Below are 18,060 nucleotides of genomic sequence, written 5' to 3'. Positions count from 1 at the left end.
GCCTACTTCTGTTCCTACGTCTTATTGTCTTATCTTAAAGGCAACTATTGGTTTTACAGATTTATTTTCCTCCAGTGTGCACTGTTAAAGATACATTATTTTACTAAATTTGGTAGAATCCTAATGCCACGTGACATAGACTCACTTAGAATCTTCAGCATTAAGGCTGTTTGACCCAATTGGTCTATGACAACGTTTATGTTCCACATTAGCCTTCTCCCATCTCTCTTCACCTATTGTATCAGCACATTCTGCTATTCCTTTCCCCGTAAGATATTTTAACAGCTTCCCCTTAAGTGCAACCCCGCTACTCACTTCCGCTACTCCATGTGGTACGGAGTTCTGCGTCCCTACCCCTCTTTGAGTGAAGATATTTCTCCTGCATTCTCTGTTGGATTTTTTGATGACTACAATATACTTATGACTAGATTTGATATCCAGATTAGTGGAAATATCTTCCCTACATCGACCATATCGAGCCCCTTCATTATCTTTGAGACCACTGTCACGTCACCCCTCACTCAGCCTTCTCTGTTCTCAGGCGAGAGCTCCAACCTTTTCAGATAAATATATCATCTCAGTTATCAGCCTTATGAATCATCTTTGCACCTTCCCAACTGCTTATATATCCTTTTTTTATAATATAGAGACTTCACAAGAGATTTTCCGTAACTTGATATATGAAGGGAAAAAAATTATTTCAGGTCTCTTTTTCCCCTTCCTATGTAACTGCCCAGGATATTAGCATAACAAAGTCAAGAGCTTAAATGCGTTCAATTAATGGGCATATATCTGTAGCCCGTTACTCTGTGGCATTACTCCCTCCAGCATTCAATAAGAACTTAGCTAATCTTATTTTAGTCTCAAATGCGCATTCCTTCCTATACCTTGTACCCGGTATCTCCCTTGTCAATCAGGAATCTACCTCTGCCTTAAAAGTATTCACTGAACCTGCTTGCAGTGCTCTCTGGGTAAGAGAGTTCCACAGACTCACAATGATCTCAGCGAAAAAAAATCCTCATCCCCACCTTAAATGATAAAACCCTTATTTTTAAATTGTCTCCCCTAGTTCCAGTCTTTCCAGCACGGTAGCATTGTGGATAGCACAATTGCTTCACAGCTCCAGGGTCCCAGGTTTGATTCCGGCTTGGGTCACTGTCTGTGCGGAGTCTGCACGTTCTCCCCGTGTCTGCGTGGGTTTCCTCCGGGTGCTCCGGTTTCCTCCCACAGTCCAAAGATGTGCAGGTTAGGTTGATTGGCCATGCTAAATTGCCCTTAGTGTTGGGTGGGGTTACTGGGTTATGGGGATAGGGTAGAGGTGTTGACCTTTGGTAGGGTGCTCTTTCCAGGAGCCGGTGCAGACTCGATGGGCCGAATGGCCTCCTTCTGCACTGTAAATTCTATGATAATATTTCTATGATTTCCCACACGGGGAAACATCCTCTCGACATCCACCCAGTCAAGACCCCTCAGGACCTGCGATGTTTCAATAAGACCACCTCTTATTCTTCTAAACACCAATGGACCAACCTGTCTAACCTTCTCTCGTAAGGTAACTCCCTCACCCCAGGAATGAGTTGAGTGAACCTTCTTTGAACTGTTTCTAATGCGATTATGTCCTTTCGTAAACAAGGAGTCAAAAACTGTACACAGTACTCTACATATGGTCTTACCGATACCCAATACAACTGTAGCAAGGCATCCCTACATTTATATTCCATTTCCCTTGCAATAAACAACATTCCAACTGCCTTCCCAATCACTTAATCAACCTATATATATTTGCAGATTCCTTGTCCTCTTTACAACTTATTTTCCTCCCTATCTTTGTGTCAGTAGCAAATGTAGCAACCATACCTGCGATCTTGTCATCCAAGTGTCATTAATATAGTATAAATAATCAGTCCCATCACTGATTGTTACTCCACTCGTTATTCCGTTCCAACCTGAAAATCACACATTTATACCTACTCTGTTTCCTGTTAACTAACCAGTCCTCTGTCCATGCTGATATAAGCACTTATTTTGTGTAGTAATCTTCGATGTGGCAGCTTTTCAAATGCCTTCTGGAAATCTAAGTACACCACATCCACAGGTTCCCCTTTATGCACATGGCTTGCTTCTTCCTCAAAGAACTCTTAATAAATTAATTAAACACGATCTTCCTTTCGCAAGATCTGCTTCATTGCATTGAGATTTTCTAAATGTCCTTTACTAACTCCTTAGTAAGATTTCAGCATTTTCCCTATGTTCAAGATAGGGGGATCCTGACCAAGATTTTAATTGGGATTGTGGTAATGAGTGACATTGCGCTAACAGAATAAACTCCAGGGCAGAGGCAAGTTGTCGTAGTTTTTTTTTCCATATAAATTTAGAGTACCCAATTATTTTTTTTCCAATTAAGGGGCAATTTAGTGTGGCCAAACCACCTACCCTGCACATCGTCGGGTTGTGGGGGTGCAACCCACACAGATACGGGGAGAATGTGTAAACTTCACACGGACAGAGACCCAGAGCCGGGATCGAACCTGGGATCTCGACGCCATGCACCACCGTGCGGCCCTTAGTTGTGGTAGTTATAGATCTGTAGCATATCTGATGTACTTTCTTACCTCGAATAGAGCTGCCACCATTGTCCCCAGGTATCCAAGAAAGAATAATGGAATTTGAGGTTGTTTTGGACACAGTCAGGCGTGGTTGGTCTGGTGGCACTGTCAATGGAAAAATATGGTAACCGGTTAGATTCAGCACTGAATTGATCTACTTTGCTAAGTTTCCACTATCAGCATCACAATTCCATAGAGTAGGATGAACAATCAGTTAACCTTCTCTACTTATACAGTAGGCTTGTCCAATCTATGACCCATGGTCACAACCCAGCCTCCAAGACACCAGTTGGAGGAACAGCGGACAGTAGGAGAATGGCTTCTCTTTGTTTTCAAAGCATGCTGTCTCTGTCTTTTGCCATGTTCTCACTTTCATTTAAAGCAGCACAGGGCTCAAGATGGCGGAGCGTACTGGGGAGGCCACAAGAAACAGCAGAGTTGCAGTCATGATGCATACCTGGAGTCCCTGATTGGGCAGAGAGAGGAAGTGCATCCCTTCCCACAACACCCTGAATACCTTCTCAATAAAATGTTCAAACCTCCGGAGCCTGGGTGGGGAGAGAGTGGGTGGGTCTGTGTGGGTGAGTGGGTAATGTGTACGTCAGTGAGTTTGGGGGAATGAGCAAGTGAGTCTGGGTGACCCTTGTACACCTTTATCAAGTCACCACTCTTCCTTCTTTGCTCCAGTGAGAAAAGCCCTAGCTCCCTCAAACTTTCTTCATAAGACATGCCCTCCAGTCCAGGCAGCATCCTTGTGACAATAAAGATGATTATTATTAATAATCTCTGGACTCTGCATTATCCTACACGTTACAAACTCCAGGTTGTGCATTATTCTACACATGACCTACTCCAGCCTGTGTTATTCTACATACTACACACTCCAGTCTGTATTATCCAACACATTCCATACTGTTTATTATTCTGTATGTTGTGCAGTCCACCTTGTACCTTATACATAATCTATTTGAAATTCAAGCGTTGCTTACAGAACTCCGAGCAAATCTTATTAGCAAATAATTAATAACATATTTATGCATTCAATAATCACAATTTCCAACTGACCGCCGACTTCGATAATGACTTGCCCGATCTCCAAATGTTCTGCCATAATTATATTACAAGGCGATACATCAATATTACAATATAATGGCAGAATTATTTCAGAAGGATCTGTCCATTTGCTTAATGTCACCGCAGGCACATAAGTAATTAGGAGCGGCACTGCCCTTTCGCGAGGGTTAACACTGCATGAAAATGCCAATGTCAATGCTCATTAAATGCTCAAACATACATCATCTCATTAACAGCACCAGAGCAAAAGGGCTCAAAGGTTTGTTTCCCCACAGGATTCATCTTCCTTGTTTTGTGATGTTGCCAAAAGGTCAAATTGCCAGGTACAACTTGAACAAACTCACCTCAACCATCAAGCGATGAACTGAGTCAATATTAAACACAGAATCCCATTGAATTTAAAAGCACAGAAACAAGTCATTTGACCCAATTGGTCCGAGCTGATGTTAACGTTCCGTGTGTGCCTCCTTCTCTATCTCATTTCACCTCGTCATCATATCTTTCTATTCCATGCTCGCTCAAGCACCCATCTCGCTTCCTCTTCGATGAAACCACTGTGGTGGGGGTTTGCAGGAAAAATATGCTGTGGGCTTCATCAAATCTAAGTTACTTGCCTGTGCGAAGCTGATAGTCTTCTTTTACAAACAGTGCAGTCCTTATGGCTGAGAGGATGGAACCACAGGCCAGAGTGGCTAAGGACAAGATGTTTCCTTCTTGAGATGACCAGTTGCACTCAAATGATGATTATTTAGCTTAACAATGAAGTAAATTGAAATTCCCCACCCACTGTGATTGGATTTGAACTCATATCTCCAGGTTATTAATAAACTTACCAAGGCTCCTTCGATAGCACCTGTCAACACGCACCCTCCACCATCTAGAAGGACAAGAGCAGCAGATACATGGGAACACCACCACCTAGAAGTTCCCCTAGAATCCACTCACCATCCACGTGGAAATAAATCGTTGTTCCTTCACTGTGGCTGGGTCAAAATCTTGAAACTTCCTCCCTAACAGCACTGTGGGTGTACCTACACCAGGTGGACTGCAGCAGATCCAAAAGATGGTTCACCACCAACTTATTGAGGGCAATTAGTGTGTTGCATCAAACATTTTAAAGATAATATTAGTCGGGTCTGCCCCAGACCAATGGGACTGGGTGCCATATTGATTTTACACTTTCCCAATTTTACTTGCTATAGAAGGAATATTGAAGGGTGGGGAGTGAAGATGGCATTCTGGCCAGTCCCCTGGAATCTCTGGCTTGGGGGGGGGGGGGGGGGGGGGGGGGGTCAGATGAAAGCAACTGCTTTTCAGACATACCTTTTCAAAAGGTTGAAATTTACTTAGGAGCATCATAGGTGTGGACATGATGGGTCAAATGGCCTCCCCCTGCACCAGGACAATACTGTGATTCTGCGATCAAGGACAGTGAGTGTACTGTGACACAAATAAAGGTGGTGTATGCTAACGCTGACTGTGGATTTGAGAGCGAGTGCCTGAATGAGGCATTCCCTAATAATAGCAAACGTCCCCTTGATCAGTGTAAAAGCGTGTGTGGTTATAGTCATCAGAAAATCATTCTCACCGAGTTGAACTTACAACTGGTTATCATTAGACTTTACTCTCCTTTTTAATACTTGGGACTGACTATGACACCCAATGTGACATGCAGTTCCTACAACCAGTTATTATGCTCAATTTCCTGACGTGTCAGTTGTGGCTCAGTTGGAACGTTATTTCTTCTGAGTCACCCAGCGACCTGAGTACAAAAAAATTAAGTCGGGCACTTCAGTGCAATACTGAGGGATTCATTCACATAAATGGAGCCAGAGAGTGGCGCAAACTTCTTAAAGGGCAAGCAAGCGACGGAGAATTAATGAAGAGTGAGAGAGTGATGTCAATTTTGTAAAGAGGGAGAGAGAGGCAGAGGTTTAGTAAAGAGTAAGGGAGTGGCGGAGACTCCATAAAGAGTAAGAGAATGATGGAGATTTCATAAAGAGCGGCAGACACTTGGTAAAGAGCGGGAGAGTGGCAGAGATTTCATAAAGAGCAGGAGAGCAACGGAGACATAATAGCGAGCGAGAGAGTGGCGGAAATTGCATAAAGAGTGAGAGAGCAGCGTTGATTTCATAAAGAACGCGAGGGTGGCAGAGATGTTGTAAAGAGCGAGAGAGCAGTGGAGGAGACTTCAGAAAGAGTGAGAACATGGGGAGACTTTGTAAAGAGAGAGAGAAAGGTGGACACTTTATAAAGAGCGAGAGAGTGTTGGAGACTTCACAAACAACAAGAGAGCAGAGGAGACTTTGTAAAGACCAAGAGAGCATCAGAAACTTCATAAAGAGCAAGACACCATCTGGCCTTTTGGGGACATTAAGCTTACCGTCAACAGTGCCTGGTGTCTGGACCAGTACTCGATCCCCCGGGTCGAAGATGTATACATCGATTGGCTGGAGGATGCTACTTCATGAAGCTGGACTGTGTCCTTGCAGGTGGAGCTGGACCAAGGGTCCAGAAGTTATGCCACTATCAATGCACATCGGGGATTGTTTGAATATGGTCACCTTCCATTGGGGTTACATCCAACCTGCAATTTTTCAGCGAGTGATGGAAAACATCTTACAGGACTTGCTAAGGCAGTGACCTATTTAGGTTACCGGGTGGGCAGTGACGGTCTAGACCCAGTAGAGGGTAACATTCATGCCACAGAGGGGGCCCAGACACTGAGGAATGCTGCTGACCTCAAGTCCTTTTTGGGCCTAGTCAATTATTACGGGAAGTTTATCATCAACATGGCTCCTCTGCTCGCTCTGCTCTTTGTGTTGTTGAGGAAGGACCAGGAGTGGTGGGCTGGGCACTTTTCAGGATGAGGTATTCGTTGACATTAAGCAGAGTCTCTCTTCAAGACACTTTCTTGCCCACTATGATCCGACTAGACCTCTTGTTTTAACGTGCGATGCTTCCCCTTATGGCATCGGGGCAGTGTTGGCCCACGGATGGGATGATGCCATGGATCACCCTGTTGCGTTTGCCTCGAGGATCCTAACGGACTCTGAGCGTCAATATGCGCAGATAAAGAAGGAAGGTTTGGCTGTTGCATTTGTCGTTAAGTCGTTCCATCCGTGTGTGCATGAGTGACATTTTTAATCAAAATGTACCACAAACTGTTGCTCGGCTTCTTCAGGGAGGATTAGGCCACCCCGCTAAATGGATTAGCCAGGATTCTGCGTTGGACGCTCCTCCTTGCCCCATACAGATACTCTTTTCAGCACCGCCCGGGTACCAGGTTTGCCCATGCTGATGCCCTCAGCCAGCTGCCATTGGCCGTGAGAGCCCTGAACCCACCTGTGGTGGATGAAGTGATTGCGACGTTAACCTTTATGGACACCTTGCTGGTGACGGTTGCTCGGATACGTGTGTGGATACAGCGAGACCCGGATTTGGTGAAGCTTCGGCTCATGCTGCTGAGCGGTGGTACAAAGGAGGCTCTTCCAGCGACTCTGCGGCTTTTCGCTCAGAAACTTTCCATGTCGTTTGGCGGAAGGAGTTTCTCGTGAGGGGCTCAAGTGGTCATCCCCCCGCAGCGTCGGGAGGTCCTGCTGCAGGATGTATATGGTGGCCATCCGGGGGAGCATCGAAAATGGAATGTTGACCCAGAGTTATGATTGGTGGCCGGCTATCAATGGGGACATCAAACGAGTTGTGAAAAGCTGCCCGACGTGCCGGGGCCTTCAGAAATTCCACCGGCAGCATCTCATCACTCTTGGGAATGGCCGGGTCATCCATGGGCTTGCCTCCATGTGGACTTTGCCAGACAGTTCATGTTTCTCGTGCCCGTGGGCTCCCACTTAGAGTGGCTGGAGGTGTGCAGGCTACCCTCCACGACATCCAGGGCCATGATTCAGGAGCTCAGGGGGGCTTTTCAGCACCCATGGGATCCCAAGGTCCTGGTGACGGACAATGTAACTCTTCAGCAGTTAACCAGAAGCGGCGTTCTGCTACTCGATACATTCCACCCGACCCAGATCCGCAGGCAAAACGGTGCAGACGGCCTCCTCCATTGGCGGCTGAAGGGGAGCTTTCAGACTTTGGGGGAGTGGGGTGTCATAACCCTCACAAGAACAATGGAGAAACATTCATTGATCTATTCATGGAAATCGTGGAGTTCATGTTCCCCAGAAAGGGGGTGGAGGTCAACCACCAGGGGCTCGTTATGAGCAAAGGTTAAAAGCAGGCCCAGATCAGGGCCTGGTGAGATAAGTCCTCCCAGCTAGGATTGCACTGGGTGTGAGATGCTGCGTTACACAGACCATTGTAAATAGTTGTGAATAAATCTATCTCACGTTTATTGTCAGACTCCTCTGCGTCATTATAGAGGAAAACCTTTTTCACCCAGAGGAAGTTGGGAGCCTGGAACTTCCTGTATGAAAGGGTGGTAGAGGCGGGATCCCTCAACTTTGAAGAAGCATTTAGATGAGTACTTGAAATTCCAAAGCATACAAGACTACGAGCTAAGAGCTGGAAAATGGGATTAGAATAGATAGGTGCTTGATGGCCAGTGCAGACGATGGGCCAAAGGGTCTTTTTTATGCAGTAAAACTCCATGACTCTAAAAAGTGCATGCGAGAAGACCAGAAGCATCTGCCTCTAAGAACATTGGAGGAAGAGAGGATTAGGAGAAGGCAATACAGCCCCCTCGGCCTGTATCACCATTCAATTAGCTCATGGCTGATTTATATCTTAACTCAATTGACTTGCATTGGGTCATTGATGAAATTTTCCCCTAAAATAGGGAATTTCAATTGAAATGAAAATGAAATGAAATTGACCTAGCCTCAGCAGTTTTTTTGGGGGACAAAATGTTCCAGGTTTCCACTCTGCTTTTGAGCGAGGACGTGCATCTTGACATCGCCTTTGAACAGTGTGGCTCTAATTTCAAAGTCGTTCTGGGCTCTCATATCAGAGAAAATGATATTTTTCCCTCTCCTAATCTGCTATCAACCTCTTTAATCATCAATTTTCCCTCTTAGATGAATGTAAAAGGTTTCACGGCGCTGCATTGAAGAATTTCTTTTTGGTGTCCTGGCCAATATTTATCCCTCTATCAACGTCAAAATAGCAAATCATCTGGTCCTTATCACATTAAGACCATAAGACATAGGAGCAGAATTAGGCCACTCGGCCCATTGAGTCTGCCTCGCCATTCAATCATGGCTGATATTTTTCTCACCCCCATTCTCCTACCTTCTCCCCATAACGCCTGATCCCCTTATTGATCAAGAACCTATCTATCTCTGCCTCAAAGACACTCAGTGATTTAACATTACTGTTTGTGGGATCTTTCAGCCCTAAAATTATCTACCACATTTCCGACATTCTGAAAAATGCTTTTGGTCATCCTGAGGTAATGAAATGCGCTCTTTTATTTTTGATTATTCCTTCCCCATAAGGAAGTACCTGGTTTCCATGTTACTTCAGCTCCCATCACCAATCACCAACAGTAAACTTTACTCAAGATAATGTCGTACAATGTCCGACTGAATGTCGCGCTGTTCACTTAGTTTGGGTCTGCTACGTTTTTTAATAATCTCTCAACGACACCAATGGTGGAATAGTTACCTACCACTAAATGTTTGTCAATGTAACCAAATATTTGCCTGGAAAGTATCTTCTGATTCACGTGATTGAATGAATAAGGTTCCGGTACAAAGAGCTGGCACGGATTCAACGGGCTGAATTACCCCTTTTTCTGCCTTATTGACTCTGTTGCTGTATAATTGGTGAGGAAATTCCCTGTGTGTTGTGGAACCGGGCCATTTACACCGTGAGCCATTATGCTTTACTCCTGGTTTTCTCCTTGACTGGGCTGAAGCTCACCATTAAGCAATGAAGCCCACATGTAGAGAAACTAAAAAGGCCAAGGGCGCAAATTAAAAATCCACAATTGCGTCCGAGTGATGGTTGTGATATGGGCCAGGGTTTAGAAACTCCAAAGTGTATTCTGAAGTTCACCTGACCGATAACCTTTTGTTGAATTTGGCTAGGATCAGCACAAGAGCCTTCACTTGGGGTGTGATTCAACAGTCTCCATAGACACTTTAATCAAAATAAGCTTTACTCTCAGAACTTAGTTAACATTTATATAAACACACAGTAAGAATTTTTAATCAGTCACAAAAACAAAGGCACCCCACAGCTACAGTAATCTATATATAACACTTAATGAATCCCCCCTTAACTGTTCCAATTCAAAAACAAAATCCCATGAACGAAAAATCCCTTTCAAGGGCGTGGCCCAGCACTCTGCATTCTCACTCGAATAAGACTGGCATTCGCTGAGATTCTGACCCCATCTCACCAGCAGGTTTAAACCCTTCCGGAAAGCAAACATTAACTTAAAAGCCACCACCAAGATGATTTTTACTGGAACATATATATAAATGAAACTAGAGAGAGACAGGCCTAAACATTTATTTCTCCTGTCTGAGTCCACAGCAGTCAAATCTGAAAGCGAAAGCAAAACCAAATCACGGTGCCCACAGCCCAGCTCCACCCACACAATGACATCACTGAAGCCATGTGATAAGACAGAAACCTTTCTTAAAGGGACATGCCCACGAAAGTTGTGAATATAAAAAAACATAATATATAACATATTTAATGAAAATTGCTCACCTTGCACCTGTAGGTTGAGGAGAATTTCATCTGATCCCCAGTTGTTACCCGTTACGCAGCTGTAGTACCCAGAATCCTCTGCTTTTACAGTACGGATGACAAAGCTTCCATTGTTAAAGATGCTCCTGCGTCCGTCAATCAGGACTGGGGAGGGTGTTCCATTACTACACCAGAGAACAAGAAAAAAAGGTATTGATCTGACCATGTACAATAACAAACACATGTAACGAAAAGTGAAATGAAATGAAATGAAAACCGCTTATTGTCACAAGTAGGCTTCAAATGAAGTTACTGTGAAAAGCCCCTAGTCGCCACATTCTGGCGCCTGTTCGGGGAGGCTGATACGGAAATTGAACCGTGCTGCTGGCCTGCCTTGGTCTGCTTTCAAAGCCAGCTCTTTAGCCCTGTGCTAAACCAGTGTGCGACAAAGTTTGGATCAGATCGTCAAAGTTAACATGGAGGTAGTTTTAGCTGCACTAGTGTCTCATTGGTGCCTAAATCTTCAGTCACAATGCAAATTGGTTTAGTATCAGCAGCCTGAGGTGTGTGCAGACTAACGGGGGCATTCACCCCTCCAAAACAAGGTTGTATTCAATTAATCTAAGTGATCCAGGAAGGTAATAAAAGAGACTAGTCCAGAGAGGTTCATTGGCCTGGATTTTACGAGACCGCAGGGCTAGAAGGGATGGACAGCTGCTATTGCAGTGGGAAAGATGGCGAACATGCCCTGAAGCCAATTGAATCCCTTAAATAGCCACTCAAGGACCTCTTCCCCTTGCTGTTGGGATTTTACCATGGCTCATGGGCCCTTTGGTATATCCTGGCTGATATCTGGGCACGTGGGCGGGGAGGGCTGCCACCCCAGTGGCAAGCGCCACCCACTTGGATACACCAGCACCACCCTCTTCATCCTACCCCACTCCACCCCACTCTTCCCTTGTTCCAACAAGGTTGGCCCCGCTCACCTGGGTTCTGGGGCACCCCCCCCCAAACCTGGATCAAACCGGCTCCCGCTTGGCTGCAGTCCCAGCAGTGGCCATCACTCCCGGTGGTGCTGTTAGAACTGAAGACCCTCTAGATTGGCTGGCAACACTTGGTGGCGGGATCCTAAAGGGACAGGAGCTCTGACGCCAGACAGTTCATTGCTGGGTGAATGTCAAATCCAGCCGGGGCTCCCAGAACTGGCCGAGGTGTGATTGTCCCCAAACTTCTAGTCAGGTGCACATGGTCACTGTTGGCCTCTGAAATCCTGGCCAATGTTGAAGGACATGTACTTTCCCTGTTTCCATCACCTTAGTACCCAGGGTTTAGTGCCAGCTACATGCTTCATTGGCTACAGTTTCATACCCGATTTGGTGCTTTTCGAAGCCAAGAATTTCAAAGCCGCAGCTGCCTCTGCCAGGTGTAGACTCTGCAATTACCTGTTCTTCATCCATTTGACTGTGGGTGGCGGGTCTCCAACTGCTTTACACGGCAGCACAATATCGCGCATCCACGGTGTGGTCACAGTGCCGCTGAATGTTAGGATCCGGGCCGGTGCTGGTAACAACCACAACAGCACGGGTTAGAACATTAACCAGAGTTTTATTTCTTTCATCGAACCAGAGAAGGTGGAGGAAGGATCAGCAACATCAACAGAGGTCGACTCACCCTACGTTCCTGATGTTTCCAACAACGAATTGAAATCAAATTCTCAAGGTGCTTGGCAGAGCTGGAACTTAGAGTTCGCTTCCCCTGGCTGGGGGACCTCGAACACAGGGCCTCAGAAAGAGGAGCCGCCAATTTAGCACTAAGAGGAGGAGAAATGTCTTCACGCGAAGGAGTGTTAATCTTCGGAATTCTCTACCCCAGAGGGTAATGGGTGCCCAGTCATTGGGTGCATTCAAGACACTGGGTGGCGTATTTTCTGGCAGTGGAGGTGGCCCGACATTGCGTCATTGACCAGCAGTGAGACATGCCAACCCCGCCAATGTCTATGGGGTTTGGCTGGTGGGGGGGGGTCACCATTGGTGGGACTGTCGCTGGGAAGGGCTGGGATATTCCGCCCAGGGATTGATAGAAATTTGGAGGCTAAGGGAATTAAGGGATATGGAGAAAGTGAGGGAAAATGTAGCTGAGGTCGAAGGTCAGCCTTGATGTTGCTGAATGATAGACCAGGCTTGAGGGGCTGAATGGCCTATCCCTCCTTCTTTTTCTTACATTCATATTAAGTGGGCTCCAAAGTGCACCCTTCTTGCGGCCTGTAATGGTACATAATATCGATCGAAAGTAACCACCTCTTTCCTAAAGGAGGCTGAAATAGAGGGTGCCCATCATGCACAAGGGGATCTTCAAATCCTCAAATAATGGAAGTGCCATGTATTTTTTAAAGTGCGGCAATTCACTTCTCAAATTCTCCTGGATACATTCATCAAAATAGTGGGCCGAGACATGTTCCTCTGCCACAGACAGAATCTAAACACAAAGTGGGCTCTGGAGGATCACATTTATCATCAGGTCAATAATGAAATTAAGAATCAGACTCAACAGCACAGGGTGTTACAATGGGGAGTTTGATCAGACGAACAAAGGATTAAATATCACCAGTGCCATGCGGGAACTTTACCTTTGGCTCGTGGCTCCACTGTGATGATCTCACTGGAGTTGCCCTTCCCGGCTGCAGTGATTGCCACAACCCAGATGCTGTACTGGCGGCTCTGGCTGAGGTTGGGAATACGGTAATAAAATGTGTCTGGTGAGGCTTCAAATTCACTGATTACCTGGGAATGGAAACAAAAACACTTACTGGCGTGGAAGTGAAACCTGAGATCTATTAAGGCTTTGACTTTTCACTGCAACTTGCCAATCAATCCAAAAGATAAGTAATAAGATCCTTTGTTAATTCCAGGGGGCCCTGGCATCCTGGTTGTTTGTGAAGCAATACCCTTTTTGTTGTTGAATGATTCCTGCTTGGAGTTTCCAACACCTAGTCATGCGTTTGCCAGGCTGCTGGGGAGGGTTTAAGCCAACTTGGCAGTGAGTGGCCTGCGATCCTGAGAGAAGGTTCAGCAGCGGTAGATGCACAGCCAAAATTAGAAGAGACATCAAGTGAGTCAGGAAGGCATAGGATGTCTAGACGCGTTGAGTCACAAGGGGAGGTTTGGCAAGGTTGGATGGTATTTATTTTAATGCTGGGAGTCTGCCGAACAAAGCAGATGAATTGAGGGCATAAATTTAAGCTAGTGCATATACTATCATTGCTGTCACTGAGACAATGTTTGAGAGAGGGGCAGGATTGGCAGCTCGATATTCCAGGGTACAGGATCTTCAGGCGATTTAGGGAAGGAGACGAAAGAGGCGGGGGTGTCGCAATTTTGATCAGGGAATCAATTACAGCAGTAAGGAGGAATGACATCTTAGAAGGCTCTTCAAATGAATACATATGTATAGAACTTAAAAACTAAACAGGAGCAATCACATTGCTGGGAATATTCTATCGGACCCTAACAGTCCGAGAGAAATAGAAGAGCAGATATGTAGGCAAATTTCAGAGAAGTGTAAAAGTAATCGGGTAGTGATAGTGGTGATTTCAACTTCCCCAATATTAACCGGGGTAGCAATAGTGTCAAAGGTTTAGAGGGAGCGGAATTCTTAAAATGCATCCAGGAGAACTTTTAAAGCCAGTACGGAGGAGGAACTACAAGGGAATGGGCGGTCCTAGATTTAATTTTCAGTAACAAAGCCGGGCAAGTGGTTCAAGTATCAGTGGGGGAGCATTTTGCAGACAGCGATCACAACGTCATTAGATTCAAGATTGTTATGGAAAAAGACAACAATGGGCCTGAGAATCAAAGATCTATACTGGGGGAAGGCTGATGTTAATAAGATCAGACATGATTTGGCCAGAGTGGACTGGGCTTGGCCACTTTTAGGTAAATCTGTGACAGAACAGTGGGACGCATTCAAGAAGCAAATAGGGAGAGAACAGAGTTAACATGTTCCAATGAGGAAAAAGGGAGGGACCAACAAATCCAGTGGATATCGAGAGATATGCAGCATTGCATCAGGAGAAAAGGGAGGCTTATGGCAGATATCGAGGCAGAAGCTCTAGAGGGAACTTAAAGAGGAAATTAGGAGAGCATAAAGGACACTGGCAGATAAAATAAAGAAAATACTAAGTTGTTTTACAAGTACATTAAGGGGAAAAGGATAACTAGGGAAAGAGTAGGGTCCATTAAAGACCACAGTGGTAATTGGTGTGTGGAGCTGGAGGCTGTTGGTAGGCTTTTAAATGAATACTTTGTTCAATCGTGAGAGGAGCAGTGTCGGTATAGAAATCAGGGAGAAGGACTGTAATAAAATTAAAGAGGTTAACAGAGAGAGAGAGGAGGTTCTTAGTGGTCTGGCAGGCTTAAAAGTAGACAAATCTCCAGGGTCAGATGAAATGTATCCCAGGCTGTTGAGTGAGGCAAGGGGGGGAAATAGTATGGACGCTGGCAATAATTTTCAACTCCTCTCTGGCCACAGGGGAGGTGCTAGAGGACTGGAGGATAGTCAATGTGGTACCATTATTCAACAAGGGAGGAAGGGATAAATGAGGAAACTACAAGGCTATGGGCCATGTGCTGGAAAATGGGATTACAGCAGTTCGGTGGCTGATTTTAACAATGTAGACGTGATGGGCTGAAGGGCCTTTTCTGTGCTGATGACTCCATGAACTCAGGTTCAATGACAATAACATGGAATAAGTAGTTGAGAGATCCAGGATAATGTTCTGGGGACCCGGGGTTGAATCCCACCTTGGCTGATGGTGGAATTTGAATTCAATAAAAATAATCTAGAATTTAAAGTAGGGGTGAGTATGAAACCATTGTCGACTGTTGTGAAACCTCATCTGGTTTCCTTTAGGGAAGGAAATCTGCCATCCTTACCCGGTCTGGCCTACGAGTGACTTCAGATCCACAGCAATGTGGTTGACTCTGAAATGCTCTCTGAAATGGCCTTGCGAGCCACTTAATTCAAGGTCAGTTAAGGGATGGGCAACATATGCAGGCCCAGACAGCAACGCCCACATCCCATGAATGAATGAATAAGAAACAAAAAAACAAGATAAATGCCTGCTTTAACAAGCTGGGGCTCATTTTTTGAGAAAAGGGTGGCACGGTAGCACAATGGGCAGCATGATGGCACAGTAGTTAGCACTGCTGCCTCACAGCACCAGGGATCGGGTTCAATTCCAGCCTTGGGTGACTGTGCGGAGTTTGCACGTTCTCCCCGTGGCTGCGTGGGATTCCTCCGGGTGCTCCAGTTTCCTCCCATAGTCCAAAGATGTGCAGGTTTGGTGGATTGGCCATGCTAAATTGTCCCTTCGTGTCCAAAAGGGTAGGTGCAGTTACTGAGTTAAGGGGATAGGATGGTCTTTCGAAGGGTTGGTGCAGACATGATGGGCCGAATGGCCTCCTTCTACGCTGTAGGGTTTCTATGATTCTTCTATGATTCCATGAAAAAAGGAGGCCGAAGGGTAATTTAATAGAAGCCTTCAACAGTGGGAAAGGATATGAGAGTATCCCTTGATTTTCATTATTCCTCCTTGGCAGCTGTGCTTTCTTCCGGAATTCCCTCTTACCCTCCCCACCCCTCACCCCACCTAATTGCCTCCTTTCAGCCACACTTTAAGACACAGCTCTTTGACCAAGCGTTTGGTCATCCACACTAATATCTACTCGTGACTCGGGGCCAAATTTGGTTGATGCTCCTGTCAGTCACCTCGAGATGTGTTAGGCCTCATATAAATACAGCAGTTGTTGTTGATGAGGAATAGGCATAGAAACCACGTTTCCACTTGGTGGCGAGGTCAAAACTAGGGGCCATAAATGTAAGATAATGACTTATGAACCTCAATGTCAATGAGGAACCTGGAGGGACAAAGGTAAGCAGCATAGATAAGTTTAAGGGCTAGCTGGATAAACACGCGTGGGAGGAAGAGTAGAAGCTTTTGCTGATAGGACGGAACGATTTAGCCCTGACAGCAGAACCTTCTACTCTATGGGAGGGTGCTGGCCTGGAGACAAATACCAGCATAGAACAGGCACGTTCCTACACTGTTTACATAATAATAATAATCGCTTATTATCACAACTAGGCTTCAATGAAGTTACTGTGAAAAGCCCCTTGTCGCCATATTCCGGCGCCTGTTCAGGGAGGCCAGTACAGTGTGTGATTCAATGTAACAATGTGGAAGGGAGCAAATCCTCTGGCAACCAAGGAGGGCTGAGAAAGTTCCTAGTGGCCTAAAGCTGGTGCATGCACCAAGTTGCACAAAAAACAGGGAGGTGATTCCTTTTGACAGCTCCACTTTGTCTCTCTCCAAGTTGCTGCCAGAGCATTTCCAACATTTTCTCTTTTTATTATAGGTGGGTGACCTGGGGGATTGCAGCCTGAACAATGGTTGGTGGGGATGACAAAAATATTGTCAGGAACAAAAGAAAATCAGCCCATGTGCAAAGACGGGGTATTGGCGCTGCGGATGTGTTTACTCAGACCCAGCTGCTTCAGGAAAGGAGGGCAGAAATATTCAGCTAGTTTATATCATCATTTGGTACCTTTGAAAGGAGCCGAGCTTGATAGTGCAAAATAGTGCTGAGCACGTGGCTCTGTCGTCACAATGGCTTGGAAATGTTAAGTGGGAGAGAGAGCACTTAGTTCTGTGCAATCACCCTCCCAAACAAGCCAAGGGGTTTTGCTAGATACAAACGATACCAAACGAATTACACTAACATATTGCTAGGGGGACATTGGGGAGAGGTGAAATCAAGGTCGATGCCGGAAGAATTTCTTCCCACAGAATTCAACACACAAAGCAGACTTTTCACACAGGACTACATGATCATTCAAGTGCCAATGTGACGGGAGAGGGCTGTGGACAGATAGTTAAGATGAATCATCTTCCTTGTCCAGTGAACTTGCGAATTAAATTCAAAAGACATCAAGGGTATTAGTTACTTGGAGTACAGCAAATACACAGCCAGCATCAGCATAGAGTAACTCCCACTGTCCTCCGCTAATGACAAGACACCACTGAACAACTGGCCTCTGATGTGAACAAAGCACCTCTAAGAGAGGGCAAAGTGTTAATAAATCAATAAATAATTAACCAACATGCTCACTAATTTATACCAAGATAATAGCAGCCACAGAACTGTGGGCTCTGGCTATATTGTATTTGGGTCCGTGTGCTCATTAAGAGTTCAGCAATGTTCTATATTACAAAAGTTAGGCTCAGGGAACATCATGTAGCTAGGTTTGTGACATGAGGAATATATAATGACCAATTTACAGTACACCAACCACTTTATATATATATATATATATATATATATTGGCTTCAACTTAGTAAAATACTCCAAGACGCTTCTTGTAAGTGATGTGGCAAAATATGAGGTTATTCACATTGGTCGTAAGAATGAAAACGCTGAATTTTTCTAAAAGGTGTGAAACATGTCAGTGCTGGTGATGAGAGGAACTTGGGTGAACTCGTAACAAGGAACACAGAAAGGCACCATTAGGAAAGCAAATGATATGTTCGGCTTCATTGTAAGGCGACTGGAAGACATAATAAAGAAATGTTTGCAATTGTACAGGGATTTGGTAAGAGTGCCCTTGGAATACTGTTTTCAGTTTAGGTTTCCGTATATAATGAAGGATATACTTACATAGGAAACAGAAC

General features: G+C 45.2%; 1 protein-coding gene across 2 annotated transcripts in view; it reads right to left on the bottom strand.

Moving 5' to 3' along the window:
- The window catches only part of LOC119968768 (Down syndrome cell adhesion molecule homolog), a 658,909-nt gene that overhangs the window by 61,310 nt on the left and 579,539 nt on the right, over positions 1-18,060 (bottom strand). For both annotated transcript variants that reach the window (XM_038801471.1, XM_038801472.1), the window contains 4 exons: positions 12,961-13,114; positions 11,777-11,894; positions 10,356-10,519; positions 2,613-2,711 (listed from right to left, as the gene is read on the bottom strand). In XM_038801471.1, the coding sequence (XP_038657399.1) occupies positions 2,613-2,711; positions 10,356-10,519; positions 11,777-11,894; positions 12,961-13,114 (535 nt within the window). The remainder of the gene's footprint in view (positions 1-2,612; positions 2,712-10,355; positions 10,520-11,776; positions 11,895-12,960; positions 13,115-18,060) is intronic.

Source organism: Scyliorhinus canicula, chromosome 7 (genome assembly GCF_902713615.1).
Source record: "Scyliorhinus canicula chromosome 7, sScyCan1.1, whole genome shotgun sequence".
NCBI lineage: Eukaryota > Metazoa > Chordata > Chondrichthyes > Carcharhiniformes > Scyliorhinidae > Scyliorhinus > Scyliorhinus canicula.
The sequence above is the reverse complement of the archived record's forward strand: the minus strand, read 5'-3'. Positions and strand labels throughout refer to the sequence as shown.